Source organism: Syngnathus acus, chromosome 13, assembly GCF_901709675.1.
Source record: "Syngnathus acus chromosome 13, fSynAcu1.2, whole genome shotgun sequence".
NCBI lineage: Eukaryota > Metazoa > Chordata > Actinopteri > Syngnathiformes > Syngnathidae > Syngnathus > Syngnathus acus.
In genome coordinates, this window is record NC_051098.1 from 4,158,801 (window position 1) to 4,183,745 (window position 24,945).

Sequence of the window (24,945 nt, forward strand, 5' to 3'; positions counted from 1 at the left end):
GCGTGATTATCGACGCTACCGAGGAGCGGAGACGTGATATGATCTTAAACTGACAAGCTTATCTGTGAAAGTCAGTGGCAGTAACATTGTATGGCTTCCTCTGACTCACAAAACTTAAAGAACATGATGCAGCAGCAAAATGAGTCCTGAAGTCTTCTAATACTTCAGCATTGGAACTTTATTCTTCCACTGTATCATTCTATTTTTGTAATATTGTGAAACAGAGGGAAAGTAAAGTCTGTTTATTTTTTATGTTTGTGTCCTTCAGAGCCCAAACCCCGCCTTGACGTTTTGCGTGAAGACCCACGACCGGCTCTATTACATGGTGGCGCCCTCGGCAGAGGCCATGAGGATCTGGATGGATGTGATAGTCACAGGAGCTGAGGGCTACACTCAATTTCTGAACTGACAATGCAAATGGTGACGTGCTTATTTTCGGCAGGGACTCTGAAGACACTACCCATTTGTAGTCTACGGCTTATTGTTTGTTGTCTTTTTTTTAATTTTTTTTAAATCACACAATTTCACTCAGTCGTCACCGCCACTCATTGAAAAGGGGAGCTCCTGGAGTGTACACACACACGCACACACACTCACACACACACCTCTGTATATATATATATATAAACCAAAATGTACACAGACTTTAGAAAGCCTTTCTATATTGCCAAATGAAGATCTTTTGTAATGCAGTTTAATTTTTTTTTTTTTTTTTTAAACTGTGTTGAAAACGTTGCCAAATGTTAACAACCTATTTGTTTGAGCAGCCATATGCTCAGTGGTAAGGTACACTTGTATTTACAGTATAATGCAGCAAAGTTCATCATCCTTCTTTCTTTGGTCCATTAAAAAGCAGTCTTGACTTTCAAGACATACTACAGATTACATACAGCATCGGCACAGGTGCATGCTTCAGTTCATCTTACAGCTAGTACAGTATTTGGAGCCATTCCAGCTCAGGGCTTTATTCAGCCATGCACACTGGGATTTGACCAACATGGGCTGTCATTTCACTATCACACTAGTGATGAAAGTATTTTGTGTATTGAGATGAATATTGCTCAATGCCAAGATGATGACATATTTCAACCGTTTTGAAGTGCAAAGTGTGCATCTTTTGTTTCTGGATTCTGGTAGCTGTTAATTTAGCATTATTAACACTAAAACAGGGACCTATTAGCACTTCAATAGATGACTTGCTATCAAGTTCTAAAATGTATCAACTTCAACCCAAAGTTAACTTTTAGTGTCAGCAATGAGTCACTTGAAAGTGTTTTGTTGGTACCTTCCTACTTCCTGAATGCTTAACATGACAAAGCTAATATCATAAGCTTCATTTGCTGCAGACTTCAGAGCTTTAGTTTAACTATAACCGTACACTCCATATTAACACAAGTTTCCCTGTTTCCATGAACATTAAGTCCGTGCTTAAGTATTTATTTTTACCCCCTTACTGGGGCATGTGCTTATAAAATTAAATGTTTTAAGATACCGGTGGCTTGCAAACAAGCATACAGCATTAGTCTAACAGCCCCCAGTTGACTCACGAACAGGAATGTGCTGCTACACAATGTCGGCACGTTGCCATAGAGTGCACAACACACATTTTTACATAAACCCTGCAAGCTTTTATCAAATCTCTTAAATTTGATTTTTTTTCCCCCTCTCTCTCACTCCAAAAACACTGGACGGAAAAAATTGCCAGTGCTCATTTTGATTATATTAATAATTATGTATTACATGAATTGGGTAATATTGGCCGCTTTACTGCAAAAGTCCATTCTACACTCTAAAATACAATTGAGGGGTGTGCCTTTATCAAACAACCCCATCAGTATGAATATATTTGATGTTATACCTGTTTACCACACTTGAGATTTCAAGGAGTATAAGTGACAAATACATTACAGTTAATTACAATGGCATTCTTTATTAAAGCTATTTTGGTTAATGCAACATGTACTCCGATTCAACAATCAAAACAAATGAACTTTGAATTATAATTGACCACATCAGTTATCTCCCAGTCAGCTGCATAATGTGTTGCAATAATACCGCTACTGTAAATTTCTACTGTGATTAGAAGCACACACAAAGTGACTTGATGTCTGTGTTGCCCCTGATATTGTGAGTCAACAGATTTGTCATGAATGTAGCGTTCTGAAACAAGCATGGAAGGAGGATCTTTGTGTAGTTGAGTAGGTTGGTCATAATTTAAGGTTGTTGTGCCTCAAATAGTGGTTTACCTCCTAAAAGTAGTCTAAAGACTTTAATATATTGTCTTCCTTGCCTTTACTCTTCCTGCACACTCGGCGTGCAAACCAAATTTGACAATGGCAAGGCTGTTAAATCCTGTTTGTTGATATAGTATGATGTGCTGATGATATCTATAATGAAAAGAAAGTAAAATATACTGTATAAAAAAGGTGCCTGAATGGAAGTATAATATTGAAAACAAACACAATACTATTATTTTATTTGTTGTTGCCCATTTTATTTCATGACTGTTACATTTCAAATTGTATGGTACTGTAGTGATGAATTTAATCTATTTTTTAAAAGATGAAAAGGTACAGTACACACACCCATACCCCCACACAGCACTCTTTTTTTCTATAGTTTGTTTTTACAGTTATTGGTAACTTGTATGTATCATCCTCCACTTTGAGTTAAAAACGTGGATTTGTCAATTCTATTAAAACTGTTAAAGAGCAGACTGATTTTCTTGGTTTCAGTGGGTTCAAAGTGTTCAAAGGTTTCCAGTGTTGAGGCAAGGCAGCAATAACTAATAAGTGAATTCCGATTTCAAAAGAAAGGCTCAGAGAGGGGAAAAAAACATCATTTGCAATCACAAGGGTTCCCTCAAAATTCAAACACCAAAGGAAAGAAAGAAAACACGTCTACAAGTTAGATGAACTGTCTTCCAGATATGAATCTGAGTCATCTCCTCTGTTCATTTAAAGCTAGTTGATAACGTCACCTGTAAAACAAACACAATTTTTATCATTTACACGGTATGGTCCCCCAGTATGTGTTGCATAAGCTTTACTGAAATCACTGATCCCCCTCTTAACTAGCATCACCATTTTATTTGCTTGAAATTCAATGTTAAATTCGAGTGGAACCTTCGATTGAGGTCAAACATACTTTTTCCATGACACCTGATTCTGAACTAAATACATTTTAGCAGCTTAATTTTGTTTTTCTCAAAGTGTCATATTCAGAAATGTTTAATTCCACTATATCGTACAATAAACCAGATCCATGTAACTTACTCTTACTCAGACTTGCTTTCTCGCACAGGGGGATGTGTACTCTGTCACAGCCACATCACCTGCAAATAAAATTAGATAATCCTTCAGAGATCCAGAGAGAGGAAATACAAGTTTTACAGCAGAACAATACAGCACCACACAGGTAAATATAAATAAACAATACAATAAAATGATAAAAACACGTACGATAAACTGTTGTATACATGGACATTAGAAAACATGACAGGCAGACATGAACACGATTGTAACGGAAGAAGATCTTACTTGGCTGGTAGTAGTCGTACACCTTCACCACAGCTGCTTTCAGGTTCTCAACAGGGACGTCCTGCTTCAGTGTCATGCTGTAAGACATCTTCTCATCTTTCTTCAGCTGCAAACACAAACAACATGCCACTGAATGGGGGTGCGCTTCTTTTGCTGGCTAGATTGTGGGGGATTGATAGCCTGAGCAGCGGGGTGAATAGTGCGTGTGACGCGTAAATTAAAAGTAATGGAGGACAGAAAACATTTTGCATTCCTACTTGGCATATAGTACAGTAACATATCTTGTATAATCACTTGAATAAAGACCTCATTTTAGTATTTTCAAGCTCCTCATTATGTTTTGATGCTTGCCTTGTGTTTCAGTCTGAAAAGCTTTCTTTTTGTTTTTGTGTTTTTTCTCTTGTGTTTTTGCAGTTATTGGTAGTGTAGACATATTTAAAATAATACAACCAAAAACGACACAAAAAAGAACTGCTCAATTTGTGAAGTCCCACTCTGCTTTCAATCCAGTACATTTTGTAGATGGAAAAAAAAATTCATACCCCATCCAAGTAGATGTTGACATAACCGTCATCCAGGTCCACGCGCTTCACTGAGCGATCCTTCTTTAACTAGAGTATCACACAGTAGATTTCTATCAGTTTAGTTCAAACAATAACAGGTGACACAAATATTTGAGGGTAGAAGGAAATATACACACCAATTTCAGAGAGCTTTTATCCACAATGTGTCCCGACAACAGTTTGATGTTAATGATGACCATGTTCGTCTCATCTCTCCTGCCTTGATAACTGCAACCACAAAAATGTTTCTCTAAACTCTTGGTGATGACAAGAACCTATAGTGGCTGTTAAAAAAAGTTTCCAGGCCCCTGTTTAAAAGGCCAAGCCTTGTGGGCACTACACCACAAGGAGCACAATTCTCACAAGAGCTCAAATGACATCTGACATCAAACACTTTTGGAAGGAATTGGTGACAGAGAGTATTTTTTTAAAACATTTTTCAAATAGTGGTTTATGAAAAAAAAAAAAAGGTGGGAGAAATTTCTCATCCAGGGCAAAAGATCTGGTAATGGAGCGTATGCACATGCATGTTTAAGAATATGGACAAAATTGTTGAGGGTTGTCCAAATGATTGCAAACATGTTTCCTTGGATCAGCAAGATCTGTGAATGGTGCTGATTCAGCACCATTCACAGATTTTTTTTCCCAATATTGTTTATATCATTTAGAAAAAGTTACTGGGAAGTTTAGGCGAGCATTTTAGAATGACATGCAGGACAAACAGTAGCTACCTGAATAATATTAAATTTTGATTGATTTTTGTCATGTTTGAATGAATAATTTATTTTATGTGAGCACCTTTTTCTCTGGCAAAAGAAATCACAGATTTTTTTTCTGATTGTTGATAGGATAGTGGCTCTTTTATACATGCAATGAGAACTGTACTATGAAAACTTAAAAATTACATTTTAAAATAATATTGAATTTTGAATGTGTTTTGTCATGTTTGAAGTAATCAATCTTTTTTTATGCAAGCACCATTTTCTCTGAAAAATCACTGTATTTTTTTTCTGATTGTTGTTAGGATAATGGCTCTTTTATACATGCCATGAGAATTGTACTATGAAAACTTAAATGTGTAGAGAACGTAATTTGCATGCATGCACGCATGTATTTTGTCCATATTTAAATGGCATTTTTGTCACCTATCTGGTTCGGAAGTGTATGGTAGTATGAAGCCCCCCAGCAGCACTGAAAACTATGGTCCCTGCTATCATTTTAATTTGCCCATTCCTAATATAGATAATGGTAGAAGTAAGAGTGACGTTTTTTATTTTAAAATAACAAGAAATGAGAATTATTTTTGTTAAAATTTCTGCAACTTTATTTAGCCTTTGTTTTGCCACCATTTTATCAAATTTGTCATGATACCCATTCAATAGAAAATCACAAATAATTGTCTTTACTTTAAAAGTCATTTTTAGTGTAAATTAAGAATATTTGGTATATTATTATATTATTATTTATATATTATATAATATTATTTGTATCATATAAGACACAAGATACATTTCTTATACATTAATCAATAATTGGGCTCAAAATGCATAATTTTATGCGTAAATCATAGGCTTATTATACAAAACAGACAGAGACAGGCAGAGACAGACACACAAACACACTTACCTAACATCCACAAAGAGGATGAGCTGCAACTTGCTGGGGTTGCACTTTGAAATGGCATTAGCAGAGATGGAGAAGGCGGAAAAGTCGGGCGGAGGCGGGATATTGTAATGCATGGCGATCTGGAAGGAGACAGGAGCAACTTGCTCTTGAAGTACACTTTCATCTCATAAAAGTAAGTTTGAACTCGACAGTCAAAATCAGGGCTGTTGTAGGAATAAAATTACTACATGTAAATATGGTCGACGTGTACTAAATAACCTAAAGTCAGCCAAAGCTCGGATTTTTGAGCCTCAAGAGGGAACGGCGAGTGCTTGGATAAATTGCTCGAGTTGACAAAACACTCTTTTGAAAGCTTGAAAGAAGTTATGATTGGGGTTACGTTTACGGGGTTAGGCTTGGGAACCCAATGAATGACCTGCTGGGATTCAACAGTAAAATCCAAATGACCGGGAGGTATTTGCATGTGGAAGGTAGCCGTGTCAAAAAGGTTGATATGTAATACCTGTGCCAGAACACAGCCTGCTCCCTCGGCTTTAATGGTGTATTCCCCGGGGACTTCGCTCAGTTTTTCCTCTTGGTACAGGAGCCGATTGCTCTGGTCCACTGTGAACTCCTTGTTCAGACCTCCTAATGATGTCACCGTCACTACAGTCTTGCCCTCAATGCTGTAAGTGGCAGCACCATATTTCGCCAGCGCCTGGAGGGCCACCACTGTGTCCTGAGGAACACAGGAGGACAGAGTCAATAACTCTGGCCAGATGTTAGAAAATTCTCCCAATCCTGCTCACAGCTTTGCCTACCTGTGTGGAGGAGAAGCCTCCGAATGCATTTTGCTGCTGTGTGAGCCAGCGCACGATGCCAATGGTATAGTCCAAACCAAAACCTGGCAGTGTCGGCCCGGAGAGCAGCGCCAGCAGCACATAGGAGGTGATCTCCACTTCCAGAGAATCCAGTCCTTTCCCAGAGGTTTCCTCCCGCTTCCAGTGTCGGGTTCCCTCTGTCGCAAAAACACTTCAATCATAATGCATCACGGAAATGACAGGTTGAGGTAACCAACTAGCAATGAAGTTGATTTAAATAAAAGCTACAAATCAAAACTTGTGATCTTAGAAAACTCGGCTTTGAAAGATATTGCTAGAGCTATATCCATGTTCATGATGGTGAATTTACAGTGGCATGTCGTCAGCTGTTTCTATACAACAAAAATGTCACAAGATTTGAAAATGATCAAAGATTGTATCCTGTACCTATTGTGCTGGACTGCTGGTTCAAGTAGGCGATGAGTTTGTCTCTCATTTCCTTGTCCCTAGCGAGGGTGAATGTGTAGGACATCAGCGCCGTGGTGTACAAATTGTCCATCGCGCCGGCTGCCTCCTTCAGACAGCCCAGACACTTCTGGATCACAGGATCCTGTTAGAAAACAAACAAACACACAAATATAAGGGATCCAAAAGTCTCAATAGTGAACTCACAAAATAACGACGAGATGGATCTTTTTGGGTGAGCACCTAAATTGGAAGACTTTGCTTCATAACCTTTTCAAACATGGGCTGCTTACAAAAGAGAAAATACAATATTTGGTTGTAACCTTGATAGGTGGGCAAGATTTTCCCAGTTCGTCCTACTTGTATAACACCTCTTTGTAACTTGCACAGAGCCATACACAGATAAAGCACAGAATTTTTTTCTCTGCCCGTTAACATCATTTACACACGCCAAGGAAGTTGCAAACATTCTCATAACCAAAGGCTAAAGCTTACCAATTAAGACAGTACATTGACGCCAATACTGTCGCCTTAAAAGATTTTATTTTGAAATAGGCCTGCACGGCTTACCTTAACAGACTTTTACTGCCATTACATAACAGCTAACAACATCAGCACAATACCATCATATTCAATCGCTGGTTTAAGACGCTAAGAAACTGCAAGTTAAGTACACGGTCATTCCGTAATATGGCACAAGTCTCTGATGTTAGCAAGTAAGTGATGTCTCGCAATGTGAACGAGATTTGCTGTGAATTCAAATCTATTAGAACATGTCAAAGTCTGAAAAGGACAAATGTATTTCTATATTAATTTATTCATTATCTATTTAATATCTAGAGCCTATTAGTATATATTAATTTCATAAATAATTTAATGGTCTGCTGTTACCCCTGCCTAATTTACCTGGCAACCGTCACACGAGGGGAGTACCAAAACTTCTTTTTTCCACTTAAGTTTTGTCACTTACGGCTTGAACCTTTTTTATAAATCCCTGCAAACTTTAGGATTTACAGTGAGGCATACAGAAAATATACATACAAAATCAGTCGTCCATTTGTTTGGGGGCGAAACCTTTCAAAGTTCATTGACTCATACATGTGCAGATACATTATGCAAGTTGCATATTGTCTGGCGGGCTTACACAAGGAGCCGCTAGGTGGGATTAACGCAAACATATCCACCGATATTCACTTATTTAAAATGACCAGGTTGGCAATCAACTGCAAAATAGGAGTGACGTCTGACTCACTTTAATGTCTGTGTCCAGTTCCAACAGGGCGGCAACGACGTAAGCCGTCAGGGTCACGTCGTCACTCACTCCTCCCTGAAGGGACATTAAAAAATGCATTCATTCTATACTTTTTATCCTGGTCCTGTGACACTAAATTAGCAGGCATGGCATCATCACCTTTATGCCATTGTGGAAGAGTTTCCCCACAGATCTGATGCAGCCGTCTCTCCCCTGGTTTGAGTACAACCACTTTTTGGCATCCATAATGTGCTTGGGATCAATGAAGATGTAAGGCCTTGCTCCACCAAATGACTTCATTACAAAAGTGGTCAGCCTAGAGTGAGAGATAGAGAGACACACACACACACAGTTTTGAAAACAAAAGTACAGAGAACCCATCCATCGAACAATTATATAACAAGCTTGTGTGTGTGTGTGTGTGTGTGTGTGTGTGTGTGTGTGTGCATGCATGCGTGCGTGCGTGCGTGCGTGCGTGTGTGTGCATGTGTTTATGTGTGATGTGAAGCCTTTGGGCTACAAGACAGTTCAGGTGAGTCAGACAGAGGGGCAGCAACGCTATTGAGTGCAAATGAAAATGTTTACATCTCAGTAGCACAAAACCTCATGGCTGAAAATCATTATATTTGGACTACTAAATACAGAAATTGCATCTTGATGGGCAGCTGTCAGCCGTGCATGCCTTTGGTTCCAGTTTGTAAAACAGTCACAGGAGGGTTTGCTCTGTTTTCTGTTTTCAGTGTTAGGGTTGATAGATTATTTTGATCGTATGATTATGTTGGAATGTAGACTATAATGATTAACCAAACTTGTCCTGTTCTCACAACGCAGTAAAATAAAGTGTTTGCATCCTCTGCACTGGTTGACCAGCCGTAGAGGAAGCAAGCAAAGTTGTTCTGTTTGCATTAGATCGTAAAACACCCCCTGCCATCTCACCAGACGCCGGGGGTTCACCAAACCTGTCCCCCCCACCCTGCTTTCTCTCAATAAATATGCTCTTACAAGAGACCAAAGGCAGACTGCGTTCGAACATCTCTGTATGGTACAGTGACGAACGTTTTCTCCACTTGCAAGTGCTAAAAGGGCATACTGTCTCCCGTGTGGTTCTTGCAAATAAGTTAGAGCACCACTCTAACACACAGTACTCAAAACTCTTTCCACTACTTAGGCACCCCACTAAAACTAATCCTTCAAAACTGTTTAAACAAACCACCATCACTGCTTTCCTACAGACCAGGTGTTTCCAGACTCGTCGCTTTCCCCAAAGGCGCTGTAGGAGCCATCGGCATGCTTGAAGGTGAGCTCTCTTTGGTATCCTGGAATACAGACGTACAAACGCGGCCATTACATTCTGTGATCACAACCGGCGACAACGCACTCACACTATATTGTTGCTCGCAACTCTATTTCGTCAATGAGGTCCGTTTGTTTCACTTGCACAGAATTCTGTTTCTCATGTGGATTTAAAATAATAGTAACTGTGGTTACCAATCATTAAAATTGTACAGTTTGTCCAAAATACAGCTGTTCTCAAACTTCTTACAAGTACCACCCACCAAAAAATACTACTATTAAAGTATTACACCACATGTATTTGTAATGACTAGAGGTCATTTTACAAATTCAGATAGGTTTAAACTAACAACCTTCTATTGTCTTTTATCATCAAGTTTGATGCTAAAACTTAGGTTACATTTTACTGTCCTATTTTATTATCAATTTTTGATCGTCTTGTTTTACGAGTCCCTCTTCAATGTTGGGAATGTTGACTCACCGCTCTCGAGGAAGCGTGTTGCCTTGTCTTGAAGCTCAGCAGTCAGTTGGCCTGTGCTTTTCAGGTAGGTGAGAATGTAAATGTCGGGCGCAAAGTACAACATGTTCTGTTCCCCACAGCCATATGGCATTGCCAGGAGTTGGTCCAGGTTCTTAATGGCTCGGCCCATCAGGTCACCTTTGGTCAAATAGTAGCATTAAGGAGGTTTCTAGTATGAAGAAGTGCTATGAACATGCAGACCGACTCCAAGAGTGTAAACAACAGATATATTTACCAAGTACGGAGACAGTGGCTCTTTCAGATCCAACAACAAACACCTCTGGCAACTCAAGAGAGATTTTCTTTTCCACCGGTCTTTCTGGTAACAAAAAGTATACAAAGAGAGTGAATTTACATAAAATGTATACATCATTTGCATATAACTCATACTGCCCAGGTTGCACTTTAGTACGAAATTGCTATAAATGAATGTCATGGAAACTATAAGAATCAATCTCCAACGTGAACATTTTGACAATTTAAAATCCCACTTTCAAAGTACAGGACTACTTTCACATGGTTGTTCAGTTTTTAAGCAGCTCTGATGTCAATTACAAAAGTAAAGATAATTTTATTTTAAAAAGTTCAACAAGGATCTGACATTTGGCTTGGACATAAGGTTTCATTAAGATCTCAAATTTCCTATTGATCCAAAAAAGACAAGATTAAAAATTTCAATCGGATTTGATAAAACCATCTTAAACCGAGATCATAACAAACCTTATTTTTGGTATTATGTGAAGAAAATGACAGCCACCAAACCATATTAATCTGTCAAATTCATGTGGGTACGACAAAAAGCTCCAAAACTGTGTACAAGAAGACTTTCCAAGCAAGTTCTAGACGTAAAAACGTACCTGCAGGACAGAGGAGCGCGTTGTGACTGACGGACTGAGGCGTTCCTTCAGCCTACAAAAGCAACAAACATGGAAAATGTTCAACTTGAATGAATTACTCAATGCGACGAGGCGGAGACCCCCCAAAATTCACATAATAGATTTGAACATTGTGTGACTTTGGAGTTCATCTGTGTTGAATTCGATTATGCATTGTGTTTATAAAACTGACAACAAGCAAGCCCAATATTCAGGGAAGGATCCCGTCAGTCTGGTGCCTTGAAAGTGTTATCACTTCAACCCAATTACAGTATTAGAAATGACAATCACATCTGCTGCTGATATGTCCACATTGACATGTCCAATAAATTGCATGAGACCGGTACTGACCTCCACCAGCAGGCTGCGGATGACAGTGTCAATACGGCCCACTTCAGGGACAGAAGCCACCTCATTGCCACATTGCATGTTTGTCTTCAGGGCCTCTGCGCTCACCTTCACCTCGACCTTGCCTGTATGCAAGCAGTGACCACATATTCAGTCAAGAAATTAATTACCAATCTGAAAATTTGAATTGTATGACACTAAAAAAATATTTCCTGATGATCACAATATTCAAAGTGAGATAAAGAAGGCAAAACATTTTGAAGTGAAGTATGTTTTTTACCAAGGGTAGTTGGGGTGACAATCCAAGAGAAGGTTCTGCTCTCCTCACTGCATATACACATGCTGTATTGGCAGTCGTCACAGTCTTTGAAGGTATATGTGTCAGACTCGGCCAGTATAACTTTCACCTGCAGACACACATAGAAATATGTCAGTAAGCAAACCATTACAAAAGAATGCATGCATTTCTTCAGAAAGATCTGACCGCTCCTTGCAAGTGTGTGTGTGTGTGCGCGTGTGTGTGTGCTTGCGTGCGTGTGCTTGTGTGTGTGTGTCTGTAAATGTGTGTGTGTGTGTGTGTGTGTGTGTGTGTGTGTGTGTGTGTGTGTGTGTGTGTGTGTGTGTGTGTGTGTGTGTGTGTGTGACGGAGGGGGATCAGTTAAAATTCAGTCATAGCACAAATTAACACCATTAATCCTCGGGCCTGGCAGCACAGTGGCGCACAGGTTAGCATGTCTTACCTGATGGTTGTTTAATGAGTCATTGATATTTACCACGATGCATTTGGAGAGATAGTTGAAGACAGTGGCCTTTAGAGTAAACACCTCCCCACGGATAACAGAGTAGGGCAGCGACAGACTGACAAAGAAGGGCTGGAAGGCAACCAGCGCAGTGGTGGGCGCCACACCGAAGCCCACAGAGGAGACGCAGAAAGCTCCAGCGGCCCACTTGGTGATGGAGTCTGGGACCGTCTTCTCCACATTCACGGTACCCTTGTCCCTATGCACATACACGCCAGGCCAAATAACAGGTTGCTTTGAGCTCAAACAGCAGAGAGAAACTCCAATTTTGAAAATCTGCCATGAAAATTCATGTACCCAACAGAAACTAGGTCCCAGATCCACGTTTCGGGGAAGAACGTCCTAATGGTCTCCAACGGCTGGTCCTCAATGTTCTCCACGTCATTGGTGGCTAGCACCTCATTGGTGGCTAGCACCTCACTGGTGGACATTGGAACTGCATCCGCTAAAATTTCACCTATAAGGGCAGTAAATGTTACCTTTGATAGGAATCAACTTTACTCAGCTGCCACAGCCCAGTGATTGCCATTACATTGGGATCAACAGAGGATAGTATTATTGATAAATGCAGAAATCCCCTGGTTTTCGCATGGGGGTTATTTAGGCTTTTTTTTTTTTTTTTTTTTTACTGAAAAGTGTTGGTTTTTCAATTGGAAGGAATGAAAGCTAATGCTGCAAAGTCACAACATTGTGTGTGATTAAGGCATATACTGTAGTAAACCCACCTCTATTGAAAATGGAATATCTGTATTGGCAGTCATAGGGTTTCATCACATCAGAATTTGTCACAAGCTTGACTCCAATCTCCTGAAATAGAGAGATACATTTGTCGTAAAATGTTCATCTCTTCAAAGCACGCCTTTATGGGGCTTGTTTTTTTTGCGATGAAAAGTCATGTTGGAACGGAAACGAACATTCGACAATCCCATTGTTTCATTTCCCAAAACATCCTATATAGAAATACATCTTTATTGATTAACCAATGAATAAGGGCTGTGTCGCAGCAATTGGGTCTGGTTTTGACTTAATAGTCAAGTCCAAAGCCTTACTTTAAAGATGCTGTAAATGTCGTCCATCTGAGTTGTTGGTCCAAAGAAAAGCGAGCGCTTGGCCCTCCGTTCCACAAACATCTCAGGTTCAAGAAATGGCACGGGCCCAGGAAAGCAGGGATATTGATGAAAGTCTTCAATCTCATATCTGTACCCTGACAGCTTCTGCAGAGGCAGCTGATTGTACACCTACACAGAGTTAAACACAATATTAAACTCTTTTTTTGTTTGTGGATCTTACTGTACACCTACTTTTTTTTTTGTGGAGTAGTGTTGTGAATGACTGATTTCATTTGAACCATTAAATTTCTAATTTTGAGGAGTAACTTGTTTGTGGGTTAATCCCAGAGGGCAGCAAAGTGGGTGACTGGTCAGCCCATCGTCTCGTTACAGTCTTGGGTGCGAATACGGTCTCCAGCCTTCCTGTGTGGACTTTGCATGTTTGCCCCATTCCTGTATGGGTTTTCTCCCAGTACTTGGGTTTTCTCCCTCATTTCAAAAACATGCATGGTTGGTTGAGTGAACACTTTAAACTGTTCATACGTGTGAATGGTTACACACAAGACCATTCTTTGTTGTCTTGTCTAAATTTCAGCTGGAGTTTAGTATTCCTGAATGGGTTGTACAGTTTTTTGGCAAAGCTAAATTAATTAAAAGAAAAGTTATGCTGTAATGTAATTTTGAGAAGATTTATTGTGCAGCTCTCAAAATCTGCTAAATATGAATCATTGGCAAATAGATTTGGTTGTTGAAGACATTCCACCTTAAATCCAAAAGGCAGTACCATTTTTTTCCATGTATAATGCGCCCCCGTGTATAATACGCACCCTAAAAATGGCACGTCGATGCTGGAAAAAAGCCTGTACCCATGTATAATACGCACCCAAAGTTTGACTTTTTATTTTTTTTATTTTTTATTTTTTTTTAAAGTCCCAATGATCGTCACACACGCGTCTGGGTGTGGTGAAATTTGTCCTGTGCATTTGACCCATCCCCGTGTGATTTTGATCCATCCCCTGGGGGAGAGGGGAGCAGTGAGCAGCAGCGGCACCGCGCTCGGGAATCATTTGGTGATCTAACCCCCCAATTCCAACCCTTAATGCTGAGTGCCAAGCAGGGAGACAATGGGCCCCATTTTTATAGTCTTTGGTATGACCCGGCCGGGTTACTTAAGTCCGTAAACATAAAATTATTTCAGAAAAAAGATCATCTTTGGGAACAACCGGATGTTATTCTGCCGGTCAGTATCACTGCGCATGCAGTAGCAAACTCGATAGCGAAGAAATATGTGAGACTCTCAACGGGATCACCAATATTTGAGTGATGTTCCAGTTATTTATCACAATTATTTATTATTATAATAATAATATATATAATATATATAATTATTTATTTATTATTCACAATTGTCATGGTGATCTTTCTGGTGATTTCTTAACTAGGCTGAATGTATTTTTTTTGTTGGCGTTGATTTCTCCGACTGCCCAGAAAGGCACCACCGCGATCAGTTAGGTTAAAATGAAAAGAGAGGAAAGTGACGTTGTAAAGAACCATCCGTGATAAGATTTTCTTCAAAAATTGTTGTACCATGATTTTCTTCACAAAAAAAAAAAAAATTAAAAAAAAAAATTTAAAAAAATTGTACCCATGTATAATGCGCACCCCAGATTTTAGGACAATAAATTAGTTACATTTTGCGCATTATACATGGAAAAAAACGGAAATTTGTTTTGTATTCTTTCTTCTCCACAGTTAGGGAGAATTAAGTGAATATCGGTTCATCGGTTTTTGGACAAAGGGAAGAAGCCAGAACACCAGACAATAAAACGCCAGAGGCAGAGCGACGCATACAAATTGAATACAGAAAGGCCGCAGCGAACAGATTTGAACCCTGAACCTTCTCCTTGTAAGGTAACTTGACCACAGAGCCAACCTGAATTAAATCAGTCTTCTTTTAGTATTATCAGAAATGATATACAAGGGCGAGAGTGATGCATTTCTTGCTGTAAAGTTGAAAGGATCTTACATAGTCAACAGTCAGTTCCGTCTCTGGCTGCAGCAAGAGGATGCTCTGGTCAATGGCTCGAACAGAGCACAAAGAGCCAGGCTGAGCCTGCAGTTTCAATGTGGTTTTCTCTGCTGGAAGCTGCTGGAGGGACGAAAACTGAACAGAAACCTGCACAGAGGACAACAGTGGCGATAAATCCAGTTCTCAAATGATCTTTACATAATTTACTATGTTAATTTCATTCAGACTCAATTATGCGTCATTTTCTATTGTGTACCATATGTGAAAACATGAACTACCTTGTTCTTGAGGCAGAGCTGGATGGGGAAGTCGTAGCTGTCTGCCACAACCTCACCACCAGGCAACACAGTGTAAACTACAACCTGTGCAAATGGTGCCAAGTCGATCACTTGATGGAGGGGTATGATCAGTTCTCCTTTATTCACTGACAGAGAGAGGAACAAGACGTCACAATAATGTTTCATGCAGGAAAAAAAATGTTACTCGTATTTGTCTTGATTTGATGAAACTATATTAGAAAGTATGTTTGACTGACAAACACATCCAATCAATGGACTACGATCAAGCAATTCTGTCTACTATTTAACGACATAATCACGCTTAAAATACAGATAACAAAATCACTCTTCACAAAAAGGGTGTCGATGTACTTTTTTCTCAACATTTTTAACTAACTTCTGCACAGGGGCTTTTCAACTGGGATAGAGGGTTGTGGGGCATCCCAAAATCCCCTAATCTATTTGCCTTTTTTTCCCAACAGAAATCTGTGATGTACCAGTTTTTCAAAATTAAATTATATAAAAACAATATGTATATCAATGGTTCTCAAGCTGTTCAGACCAAGTATCCCCAATTTCCATCATGATTCGCATTATAATACAGTAGCCTAGTAGGCCCAAGTGTTCATCAAGAAACAAGACAGGTTTTATTCCTAAAATGTGTATTTACTGTTATTCAAACCACTGTAGCGTTATGAAATGAATGTTAACAATGCACTTAATTGTCAGAATATAGGTTGCATGCCACCAAAGGGAGCCCAGGAAGCACTCGTGGTGCAAATACCACACTTTGAGAACTGCAATATAAAAGTGCTTGATGGATTGGGTTCGTGTTAAATAATTTTGAGTCTTAGCCCTTGCATCCTTTGAATAGCTTGTACGTGGCCCTCAGAAGCACAAGTTTGGACAACCTGAATTGAGAGTTGATGAATCTTCCACATGCAGACCTCGGGACAATCCAACCAAGCACAATTGAAAAGGTTCAAATGGAAACAGATTACCTGTACCCACTGTAACAGCCACCGGGAGACGCCCATGCTGCACAATCACTCCTTTGGACATCACCTAAGAAGAACAAAGAATCAAGTGTGACTTAACCCACACAGACTTGTATATTCAGTGTGCTTCTTACACAGCGCTAGAATTGCTAGTTCAGACTAACAAGGGTTGCCAACACTGACAACAAGCAGCACTCACCAAGTAAAAAAAGTCAAGGGACAGCTGTCCCTTGTTGAGCACCTCTCCCTGGATGATGTAGCGAGCTCGTACCTCTGCATCTTTGTTACAGGCGATCTCGTTGACCTGAATGAGCTTCAGAAAACTACTACTCTTTGAGTAGAAAGCAGAAACATAATTATAGGCCGCCCTGTACTCTGGTTTGCGCAGATCTGGAACATACTGCTCATCTTCGACCAGTTTGGACTTGGCCTGTTAACACACAAAGACAACGCTGGAATTATGAGATAGTGGCAACTTTTAATTTAAGATTGGCTGCGTCACGTCAGCACTTGTGTCATTTGGTGACGTTGCATATAATGGAGAATCCAAATGTGCAGAAGCTTTCACACTGAGACATGCGAATACAGTATATGTAGTACACGTATACTGTGTGTTAGTTACATTAATACTTGACAAAATTTGTAATTTCCTATCTGCTTGTGGATAAAATTACGTGTTAAAAATGTAATTGGCCAGGCATGGTTTCATGACTATTTTCTCTAAAGGGTGGCTCGACCCTTATGTACGTAGATAGTGGGACTGACTGAGGAGACACAGATTTCGGCTATAATGTAGGACTGGGCTCTCCGTCGCTCTCTTCCTAAAAACAACACATAATCACAAACCTGAAGATTCACATCACCCTTCCAGTTGCTGGTGTCCAGTGAAAATGAGGCCAGGCCATTTATGTCTGTGGTGAGCTTTAAAGAGACAAACTCCCGGCTAAATAAATACACAGGCTCATTGGCCACGGGTTTATTATCTGGACCAGTCATTTTGACCTGCAAAAAGATGAATCAGAACAAAATGGTTAGCTAGTTAAGATTTTAAAATAGTCACTAAAAAAGGCTACAAAATGAAAAGGATCACATTATGCATGTCAACGATCCAATATTAGTGGTGTGGTCAAGTTTGGTTTGGTATGGTTACAACAAAGTATGTTGGTTCAGTGAGCAGTATTTTGGCTAATGTATAGCAGGAGACCTTGTTGAGCTACCACAAAAAGCGACAATTACAGCGCCATTATCTTAACTTCCTTTTTTAAATTCACTAGCTCCTCTACAAACTCACCACAATCATGTATAACTGAACAATTAAATTCCTGATGTTGCATTATCACCTCTATGTAAATTGGACAAAGCAAAACTAAACTAGAATCGATTTCAATTCTAATAATTGACCTCATGGGCCAGTAAAAAAACAAAAATACAATATGGATTAAAAATAACAGGACTGAAGTTTAGATTTTCACCGGTTTCCCCAGAAAAAAAGATATTAAGATATTTGAGCTATTTCAAAGATAGCACATCTACACTGTAGTTTGGATGAAGTTGTAAATTATCAAAACTTTAACCTAATAAAAAAAAATGAAACCAATGGACAAATGCTGTGACTTTTCTTCCTGGAGGTGCTTTGCCAGAACACTCTATCTTTACATTTTGCTCACCAAGAAACAAGAATGCTGTAATGGATTGGTTCATTTGATGATCTACTAATATGCACCTCCAAACATTTTGAAGTGAACAAAATGTCATTTGTCACCAGCCTCAAGCTTTTAAATCAAAATCAAGTTCAATCATCCGAGAGCAGCAAGGCCAACAAGCATTGAGCAGGCACCAGACAGCAAAGTAAAATCTTTAAAATGAAAGCTTAAGGGTTACACTTCAATTACATTGTAATTACTGTCATTCCAATTGCAATATTTTCTGTAAAGTCCATATAGCTCTTGACTTAACTGTACGTCAAGTTCTTTTGAGTGTGATTTGTCCATTGGCTCATTGGTTGGACATGGCTTCGTAAGTCAACAGAACTGACTTACCTTTCCCTGAAATCGGATGCCGGGCTTGTACGTTTGAGGGACATCTTCAAAAGTGACCGCCCTGATAATGGCACTGAAGCTTGCCTGCCCTGTACCTTGCAGGATCACCCCTAAATGGGATGAATAGGAATTTTAACTAGGTATCAAGTCACATAGGTAATATAAAGTGTGCTGAGAAGTGAGAAGTGTGCTTATTGGCCCTGCAGTGTGGCAAGCAAAACATTTCTCCAGTTTACCGGTGCCGTGCTCCTCCACGTCAGCGGTCACCACAAAACTATCAGCATAATGGTACTTGTTGAGGGCAAAATCTGCCAGGCTCACTATTTGGATAGCACAGCCACTGTGATCGGTCTGGAAGAGTGTTACTTTTAGACGAATGCAGTTCATGGATTTACATGAAGGAACAGACAATTGTGGTTTTATGTCCGCTACTCACCGTCAGTTGATATGTCTTGCAGATGTTTGTTTGAAACGGAGAACGCAAGGAATAACTGAAAGCGTTCCTACAAAACATCGCCTTGACTGAGCCATCAACTGGTTTTCCATAAGTGTATCTGCAGGGAGAAGCAAAAGTTAATTACATATAGGCATATTTACCGGCATGATTTGTAACTTGCAGCAATGACGACTACTGTTCGCCAAAATAAAAGGAATTACATTGATATTGCATGAGTATTGACAATTTGCAAGATGTTATGTTGTTTTTACTGCTTGAGTTTAAATATCTTTGTGTGGCTTTCTTTCTTTTTACAAAAAGTGAGGACAAGAAGAAACCAGACGAAAGCACTTACTTTCCACAAATCTTAAGTGTGACCTGCTCATCGAGGATTGAAATGACACTCGGGAGGTGAACAGTGACCTCAAATTTGGGTAAAACTACAAAATATAAAAACAAATACTAATGAACAGCAACAAAAAAACTATGTTAAACAAGCACAACAATTGTGTAGCAAATATAGCAAACCATATTGCTTGATGTCAAAGCTGTGGGAGATTTTCTCTCCTTTGTCGGTGGTGGCAGTAATTACATAGGTTCCTTCTGGTGCCTCTGGAATCATGGCATGGGAAAGATCAAGAATTCCAGTGGCAACAAATTTATCCAACCACTGAGCAATTCGATTGAAATTGGGATCCTTAATGAAGACAGACAGAAGACAGAGGTGTGCTTATTGACCCTGCAGTGTTAATGTACTTGCAAGTGACCATCACTTATATTCTTTTATGCCACATGATCAATGAGAAGTCCTGCTGAATGTCAAATTAAAATAAAAAACTTACAACCTATCTTCACTGTGTCTAAATTGTTATTAGCGTGAGTGAGTCGAAACCGATAGAACATCCACGAAGTCCTGCTTGAAGCGACACACCCACTAGATTATATTTCAAAGGTTGTCACTGTGGCTCTCAGCCACTCAAGTGAATATAATGGCCTGTATTTTTATACCCAGTACAAGTTGAGCGCAAAGCACAGTCCAATTGTGGAGTTTTTTTCTTTTGGCATTTTTTTGCACCGTTGTAGCCATGACTACCCATGCACTGGTGGCTTATAGAAAAAAGTGCCCGGAAATTATGTGTCAGTTTTTACAACCTTCGCAAGTGTGGTATCTATGAAGATAGAACCCAATGCGTCAGTGTAGCTCGAAATGGGATTCTTACCTGGAGCTCCACAACTGTGTACTGAAAGAAAACAAACGGACAAGTCAAACTCAATCATAGTGGGTGCTTTTAAATGAATCACAACATAACATAGCATTTTAAAATACCATGCAAAGGTATTTGCAGAGACATCAGAGTCATCTTACTGGACATTTACATATGATATTACCATTTGCAGGGCTCAAACCAATCAAGCAATCAATGGATGAATGAATGAATACATATCCTGAGCCACAAACATGCAGGCACACATACTTTACTTTTCGTTACAAACAGCAACGATAACCTGTCTCTTCTCATGTTTCAGGACAACTAACTCCTCATAGAAATGTGTCACTTATAATGTTTGATAAATTTGAAATAATGATACGAAGTCCATCTAAAACTTGGAATTAAGCATAATGTAAGACATATGGATTAATGCCACTAGTGCCCTTTCATCAGACATTGTGATTCCCACTTTACCTGTTCACATTAAAAAAAACAGAAAGACCAGTTATTTAATCCATCCAAGGGTGTGGTTATGAAATGTTTAATCCATTTTTGGTTATTTTTGAGCTGGGTGAAAATCCTTTAATCCAATATGATTGATGGATTTTTTAACATCTCCAATGAGCATGTCAGTCATCCAACATGTTTAAGGGAACTTTGTGCACTTTAATCATGCATACTTGTTATTTCTGGGCACAGAAATGTGCTCACACATGTACTGTGCTTTTGTATTTCAACCCATTTGGACCATGTGAGGTTGACTCTAAAGAAGTGTTCTAAATGAACACAGCATTTTCAGGCTGACCTATCTGACCACCAAACCCGGCTGCGATGGCCAGATAGGATGTCAGATCGGTGGATTGCATGCATTTTTAAGCTTCCGTCGATCCATTTTTTGGATGTTTATTGTAATTGCAAAGTCAATCTACTCATGCACATTTGTTCCTGGACCATACTGTCTCACTAGCTTTCTTGCATGATTTGTTTTTCAGTCGGGACTTACATGATGGAGTATCTTCAAAATTGATTGAAAACTTACCAGCCGATCCACAGGGATAAAACTGGAGTCCATGGAAACAATTCGGAACTGCACTATAAAGGAATTTAGACAATAAAAGAAATGTTTCAAGCACTGCTTTAAATACATGACAAACAGGTAAAATATCAGAATAAAGCAAACAGGAAATATTTTTTTTCTGTTTGAGGGCTCAAAAAATGAAATACATTACGATTTTAAAATGCATTTGAAGAACAAAGAGCACAATAAAGGACTCACACCAATGAAAGAGTCGCCAGGCTCATGACACATGGTGAGAAACATATTTATTTGCACTTGTTAAAATGTATGTAATCTATTGCTGCCATCCTGGTGTAATTCAAAATGCCTCCCAGCATGGAAGTTTTATTAAATTGAATCTTTCTCAAAATGCCCTCTTCGCATGTTGTGTTTCTATTTTGAAATTACAAGTAACCACTGCGGCCAAAGAAAATCAACCAATCACAGTGAGAAGGCATGACTAATAAGGTGGCATGCAAACTCATAAGCTGACCTGTTACTTTGTTTCAGGAGCTATACTGAAAGTCTGGTGGAATATCCACCGGCGGTAAACAAAACCTCCATTCCTTATTTGCCAATAATTGGACAAGGCTAACAAACAGAAGCTGGGCCTTACAGATGTGACATGACACCAGCAGTATTTCTCCTTGAGAGATAGCCTCATCACCACTTTTTGAATCATTCCTGTTTTCCAACATTCCTCTGTTACCCCCAAACAGTCTCTCAATATCTTAATGGTTGTGAGACTTACCGGTCTGTCCAGGTTTGTAGATGGGCTTATCAGTCTGGACGATGTGGATGAAAGCAGGGGGCACAATGAGGATCTTGGTGTCCTTGTTCATTGTGCCACTCTCCCCCTTCACAGTGACATTTATGGTTGCCACAGTACTCGTCCGCACTACTGGGACCTACGGTGCCGAGAAACACAAATGACAACACATTGATTGTAAAATGAGGAAGGGGAGGAAGAGTGACAGATGAAGGGCTCCTGAACAACACCATTCTAACTCCATGTTGCAGCAGCAAACACGATGCAAGCGCAACTATGAAATCGCTTCATGTGTTAATACTTGTTTTCACATTGCAAATGGTGCTGTTAAGTCACAACAAGAAAAAGCAGATGCTTCCACAATTTGTGAGAGGCGTTTTTGAACCGTGTGTGTTCATGTGCGGATGTAGGCACCAGGCACGTGCACTCATAGGAGGCAGGTGAGGCAGTGCCTCACCTTGCCACCAGGGGCGGTAAAGGGCTCAACATGGTTTCCTCAGCTGTCACCATAAGTTGTTAAAAAATGAATAATATAATAAAACATAATATAATATCTGTCCTGTGGTCTATGCTTTTAATGCAATTTTGGTGTGTTTCCTATACATTTGGATCATTTTCATAGTCAAAATAGCTGTATTTCTTGTTCAAATAACAACGGGAGACGAGAATCATGGAGGCTAAGGCAGTGACAGGTTGTGCCTCTCAGGGCGTGCGTGTGAGAGTGTGCACCACTCACACGCTGTACTGAGCGCGTGCAAACGGCGCGTGCTTGCAGTCAGCGGGAAAATACGAGCCTTGAGGCAGCCAGTACCTTTGCCTAGAAGATAGTGAGCCTGCGGCTAATAGTTCACAACACGAGTAAATGTGAGAGTAAATTAAGAAGAAAAAAAAGAAAAGAAAAACAACCAACAACATTCGGTGCTAACGCGTTGCTATTTGGCTTTATTTTCCCTGAAAATGGAGGATATAATCTCGAAAATAAGAAATTTTTCAAAACTTGACTTTCAGTCAAAGCAAGAAATCATAAGTAAGGGAAGACCAACGCCAGATTTGCGAGGATTAATTCAAACTACGGGCCTCCCGGGACGGACTACAACACGTTCGCTTCAAAAGGATTGGTACTCTAAAAAAGAATGGCTTTGTGGTTGTGCTGCCAAAAATCGACTTTATTGCTTTCCCTGTCATCGAGATCTTCGTCCAGAAGGACAGGAGAATGGACTTCATTTACAAGTAAAGGTAAGAATACTGCAGTGGTGTGTTTAAATGTACAGTGGTGTGTTTAAAATGTTATTAAATTTACTCAAGAATGGGATAACAACCATGTATGCATGTAAATCTGACTTGTGAGTCAGTGCCTTAGCGTCATACAGTACGTTTGTAAATCTGACCCTGAGTCAGTGCCTCACCAACCCCAACCCTCACCGCACGTCACTGGTAGGCACTCAGGGTCAGGGGTAAGGAATGTTTTCAAGAGGAATGCAAATACACTGACAGCCTCCAATAAAAAGCGGCCTTTGTTGAGCAACATGTCAAGAAATGGATAGATGGATGAATAGATATACGTGGGTCCATGAAAAACATACCTGAAAGCTGAGGCACTGGTAAAAGTCCTTTTCGACTCTCTTTGTCAGGATGACGGTGCTGCCAGACTTGGTGTGCAGAGCGATATTCAATGTGACGGGCTCCGTGGGCCCGCTGATGACGGCACACAAAGTTTCTTGCGAGCCTCCTCTCACCTGAGAGCTCACGGTCACGGCAAAGATACTGCATGGAGGAAAAGAACACAAACATTGCATTGAATACAAACATTATGAGCTGACAACTCCAAAACACATATACGGACCATATCATTCTATTTTTGTTAAAGAAATGTCCATTCATTCATTTTCAATACTGCTCATCCTGTTCAGGGTCACTGGGGGTGCTGGAGCCTATTCCAGTTGAAATCGGGTGAAAGGCAGACACCCTGAGCTGGTCACCAGCCAGTCGCAGGGCACAAACAACCGATCACACTCACATGCACACCGCCACTGAGCGGGAATTAAGCGCTCGCTGACTGGACACAAGTCAGACAAATTGTACCCCTACACCATCAGCAACTGGTTTTAGAAATAAAACATTTAACTTAATATGGAACATAATTAATTAGGTTTGAAACGGTGGTACAGAGAATACTGAGGTCCCCAATCGAAAAAGTCCTTGGACTGATGCAGTTCTTGCTATGCAGTAGATGCTGCAACAACAATCGTCCTAATAGACCGAGCCGATCATCTTCCCGCTGAGAGAGAGCCCGGACATCCAGCAGAGGAAACTCATTTTAGCTGCATGTATCTGTGATCTCTTTGTTTTGGTCACGACGCACAGTTTGTGACCATAGGTGATCAGTTGACAGTTCTGCCTCTCTCTTCACCAAGACCAGTGTCCAAGACATGCGGTGGGAAGTTGGATGACACAACCTTAAAGTTGATCATCGAACTGCGGCCTGGATCTCGGTGCCAAGTGAACCAAGTATGGACACTCTTATGTCTGAACATAATGTTCAATCTGTGACAAGCACGTAGGTTCAATAACAAAAACAGGCATTCCAATGACAAACATACACTCATATTTCACACTTAAATAAAGGTTAAAGAGACAGTCATAGAAAGATGCACTTTATTATAAAACTTGGAACCCTACTAAATGAGGACCAAGAGGACAAACTTTATGCAGACAGCAAACTTGCTATGATTCAATTTATTAACCGGATCAAGGTTGGATCGACTTACGTGTCATTAAGATGAGCTGATGATGCGCTTTGCAGGAAGACAGATACAAGTATGACCCCCAAGATGTGGAAGACAGGTGCCATGTTTGTGCGTGTTGTTTCGATGGGACTCAGAGAATCTCTACACCAGTGCACTCAGACACTGATGCAAACCTCTTGGACTTTCGGAGTTGTTTTATACTCTACCGATTCACTGCAACCCACCAGTCCTTCATTAACACTCTCCCTACA

At 39.9% G+C, this 24,945-nt stretch overlaps 2 protein-coding genes across 15 annotated transcripts in view; one reads left to right on the forward strand and one right to left on the reverse strand.

Annotated features, from left to right (window-relative positions):
* Positions 1-3,274, forward strand: part of phldb1b (pleckstrin homology-like domain, family B, member 1b) — a 98,163-nt gene extending 94,889 nt beyond the window's left edge. For all 14 annotated transcript variants that reach the window (XM_037268340.1, XM_037268343.1, XM_037268342.1 and 11 more), the window contains one exon: positions 269-3,274. In XM_037268340.1, the coding sequence (XP_037124235.1) occupies positions 269-409 (141 nt within the window). In that variant the 3' untranslated portion in view covers positions 410-3,274. The remainder of the gene's footprint in view (positions 1-268) is intronic.
* LOC119132841 (alpha-2-macroglobulin-like protein 1) lies at positions 2,863-24,945 on the reverse strand. Its single transcript, XM_037268354.1, has 36 exons — positions 24,716-24,945; positions 23,531-23,711; positions 21,930-22,086; positions 21,161-21,213; positions 20,131-20,151; positions 19,439-19,607; positions 19,266-19,350; positions 18,911-19,028; positions 18,711-18,825; positions 18,475-18,584; positions 17,282-17,437; positions 16,635-16,865; positions 16,439-16,502; positions 15,438-15,583; positions 15,157-15,306; positions 13,131-13,319; positions 12,807-12,888; positions 12,379-12,538; positions 12,055-12,280; positions 11,562-11,688; positions 11,285-11,406; positions 10,916-10,967; positions 10,294-10,377; positions 10,020-10,196; positions 9,480-9,561; positions 8,405-8,561; positions 8,246-8,320; positions 6,976-7,138; positions 6,529-6,725; positions 6,231-6,446; positions 5,729-5,847; positions 4,240-4,330; positions 4,082-4,150; positions 3,540-3,645; positions 3,276-3,334; positions 2,863-2,980 (listed from the first exon to the last, which is right to left on the reverse strand). Exons 1-35 carry the CDS (start codon positions 24,796-24,798, stop codon positions 3,282-3,284), a joined length of 4,386 nt encoding a protein of 1,461 aa, XP_037124249.1. The 5' UTR covers positions 24,799-24,945; the 3' UTR covers positions 2,863-2,980; positions 3,276-3,281.

Bases quoted from the DNA above. Each gene is read 5' to 3' on its own strand.
- LOC119132841 (XM_037268354.1), bottom strand. From the start codon at position 24,798: ATGGCACCTGTCTTCCACATCTTGGGGGTCATACTTGTATCTGTCTTC. The intron at 19,351-19,438 runs GTTTGCTATATT...TATATTTTGTAG, and splicing joins CTTTGACATCAAGCAATATG to TTTTACCCAAATTTGAGGTC. The intron at 15,307-15,437 runs GTAGTTCATGTT...TCCTCTGTGCAG, and splicing joins AGCTCTGCCTCAAGAACAAG to GTTTCTGTTCAGTTTTCGTC.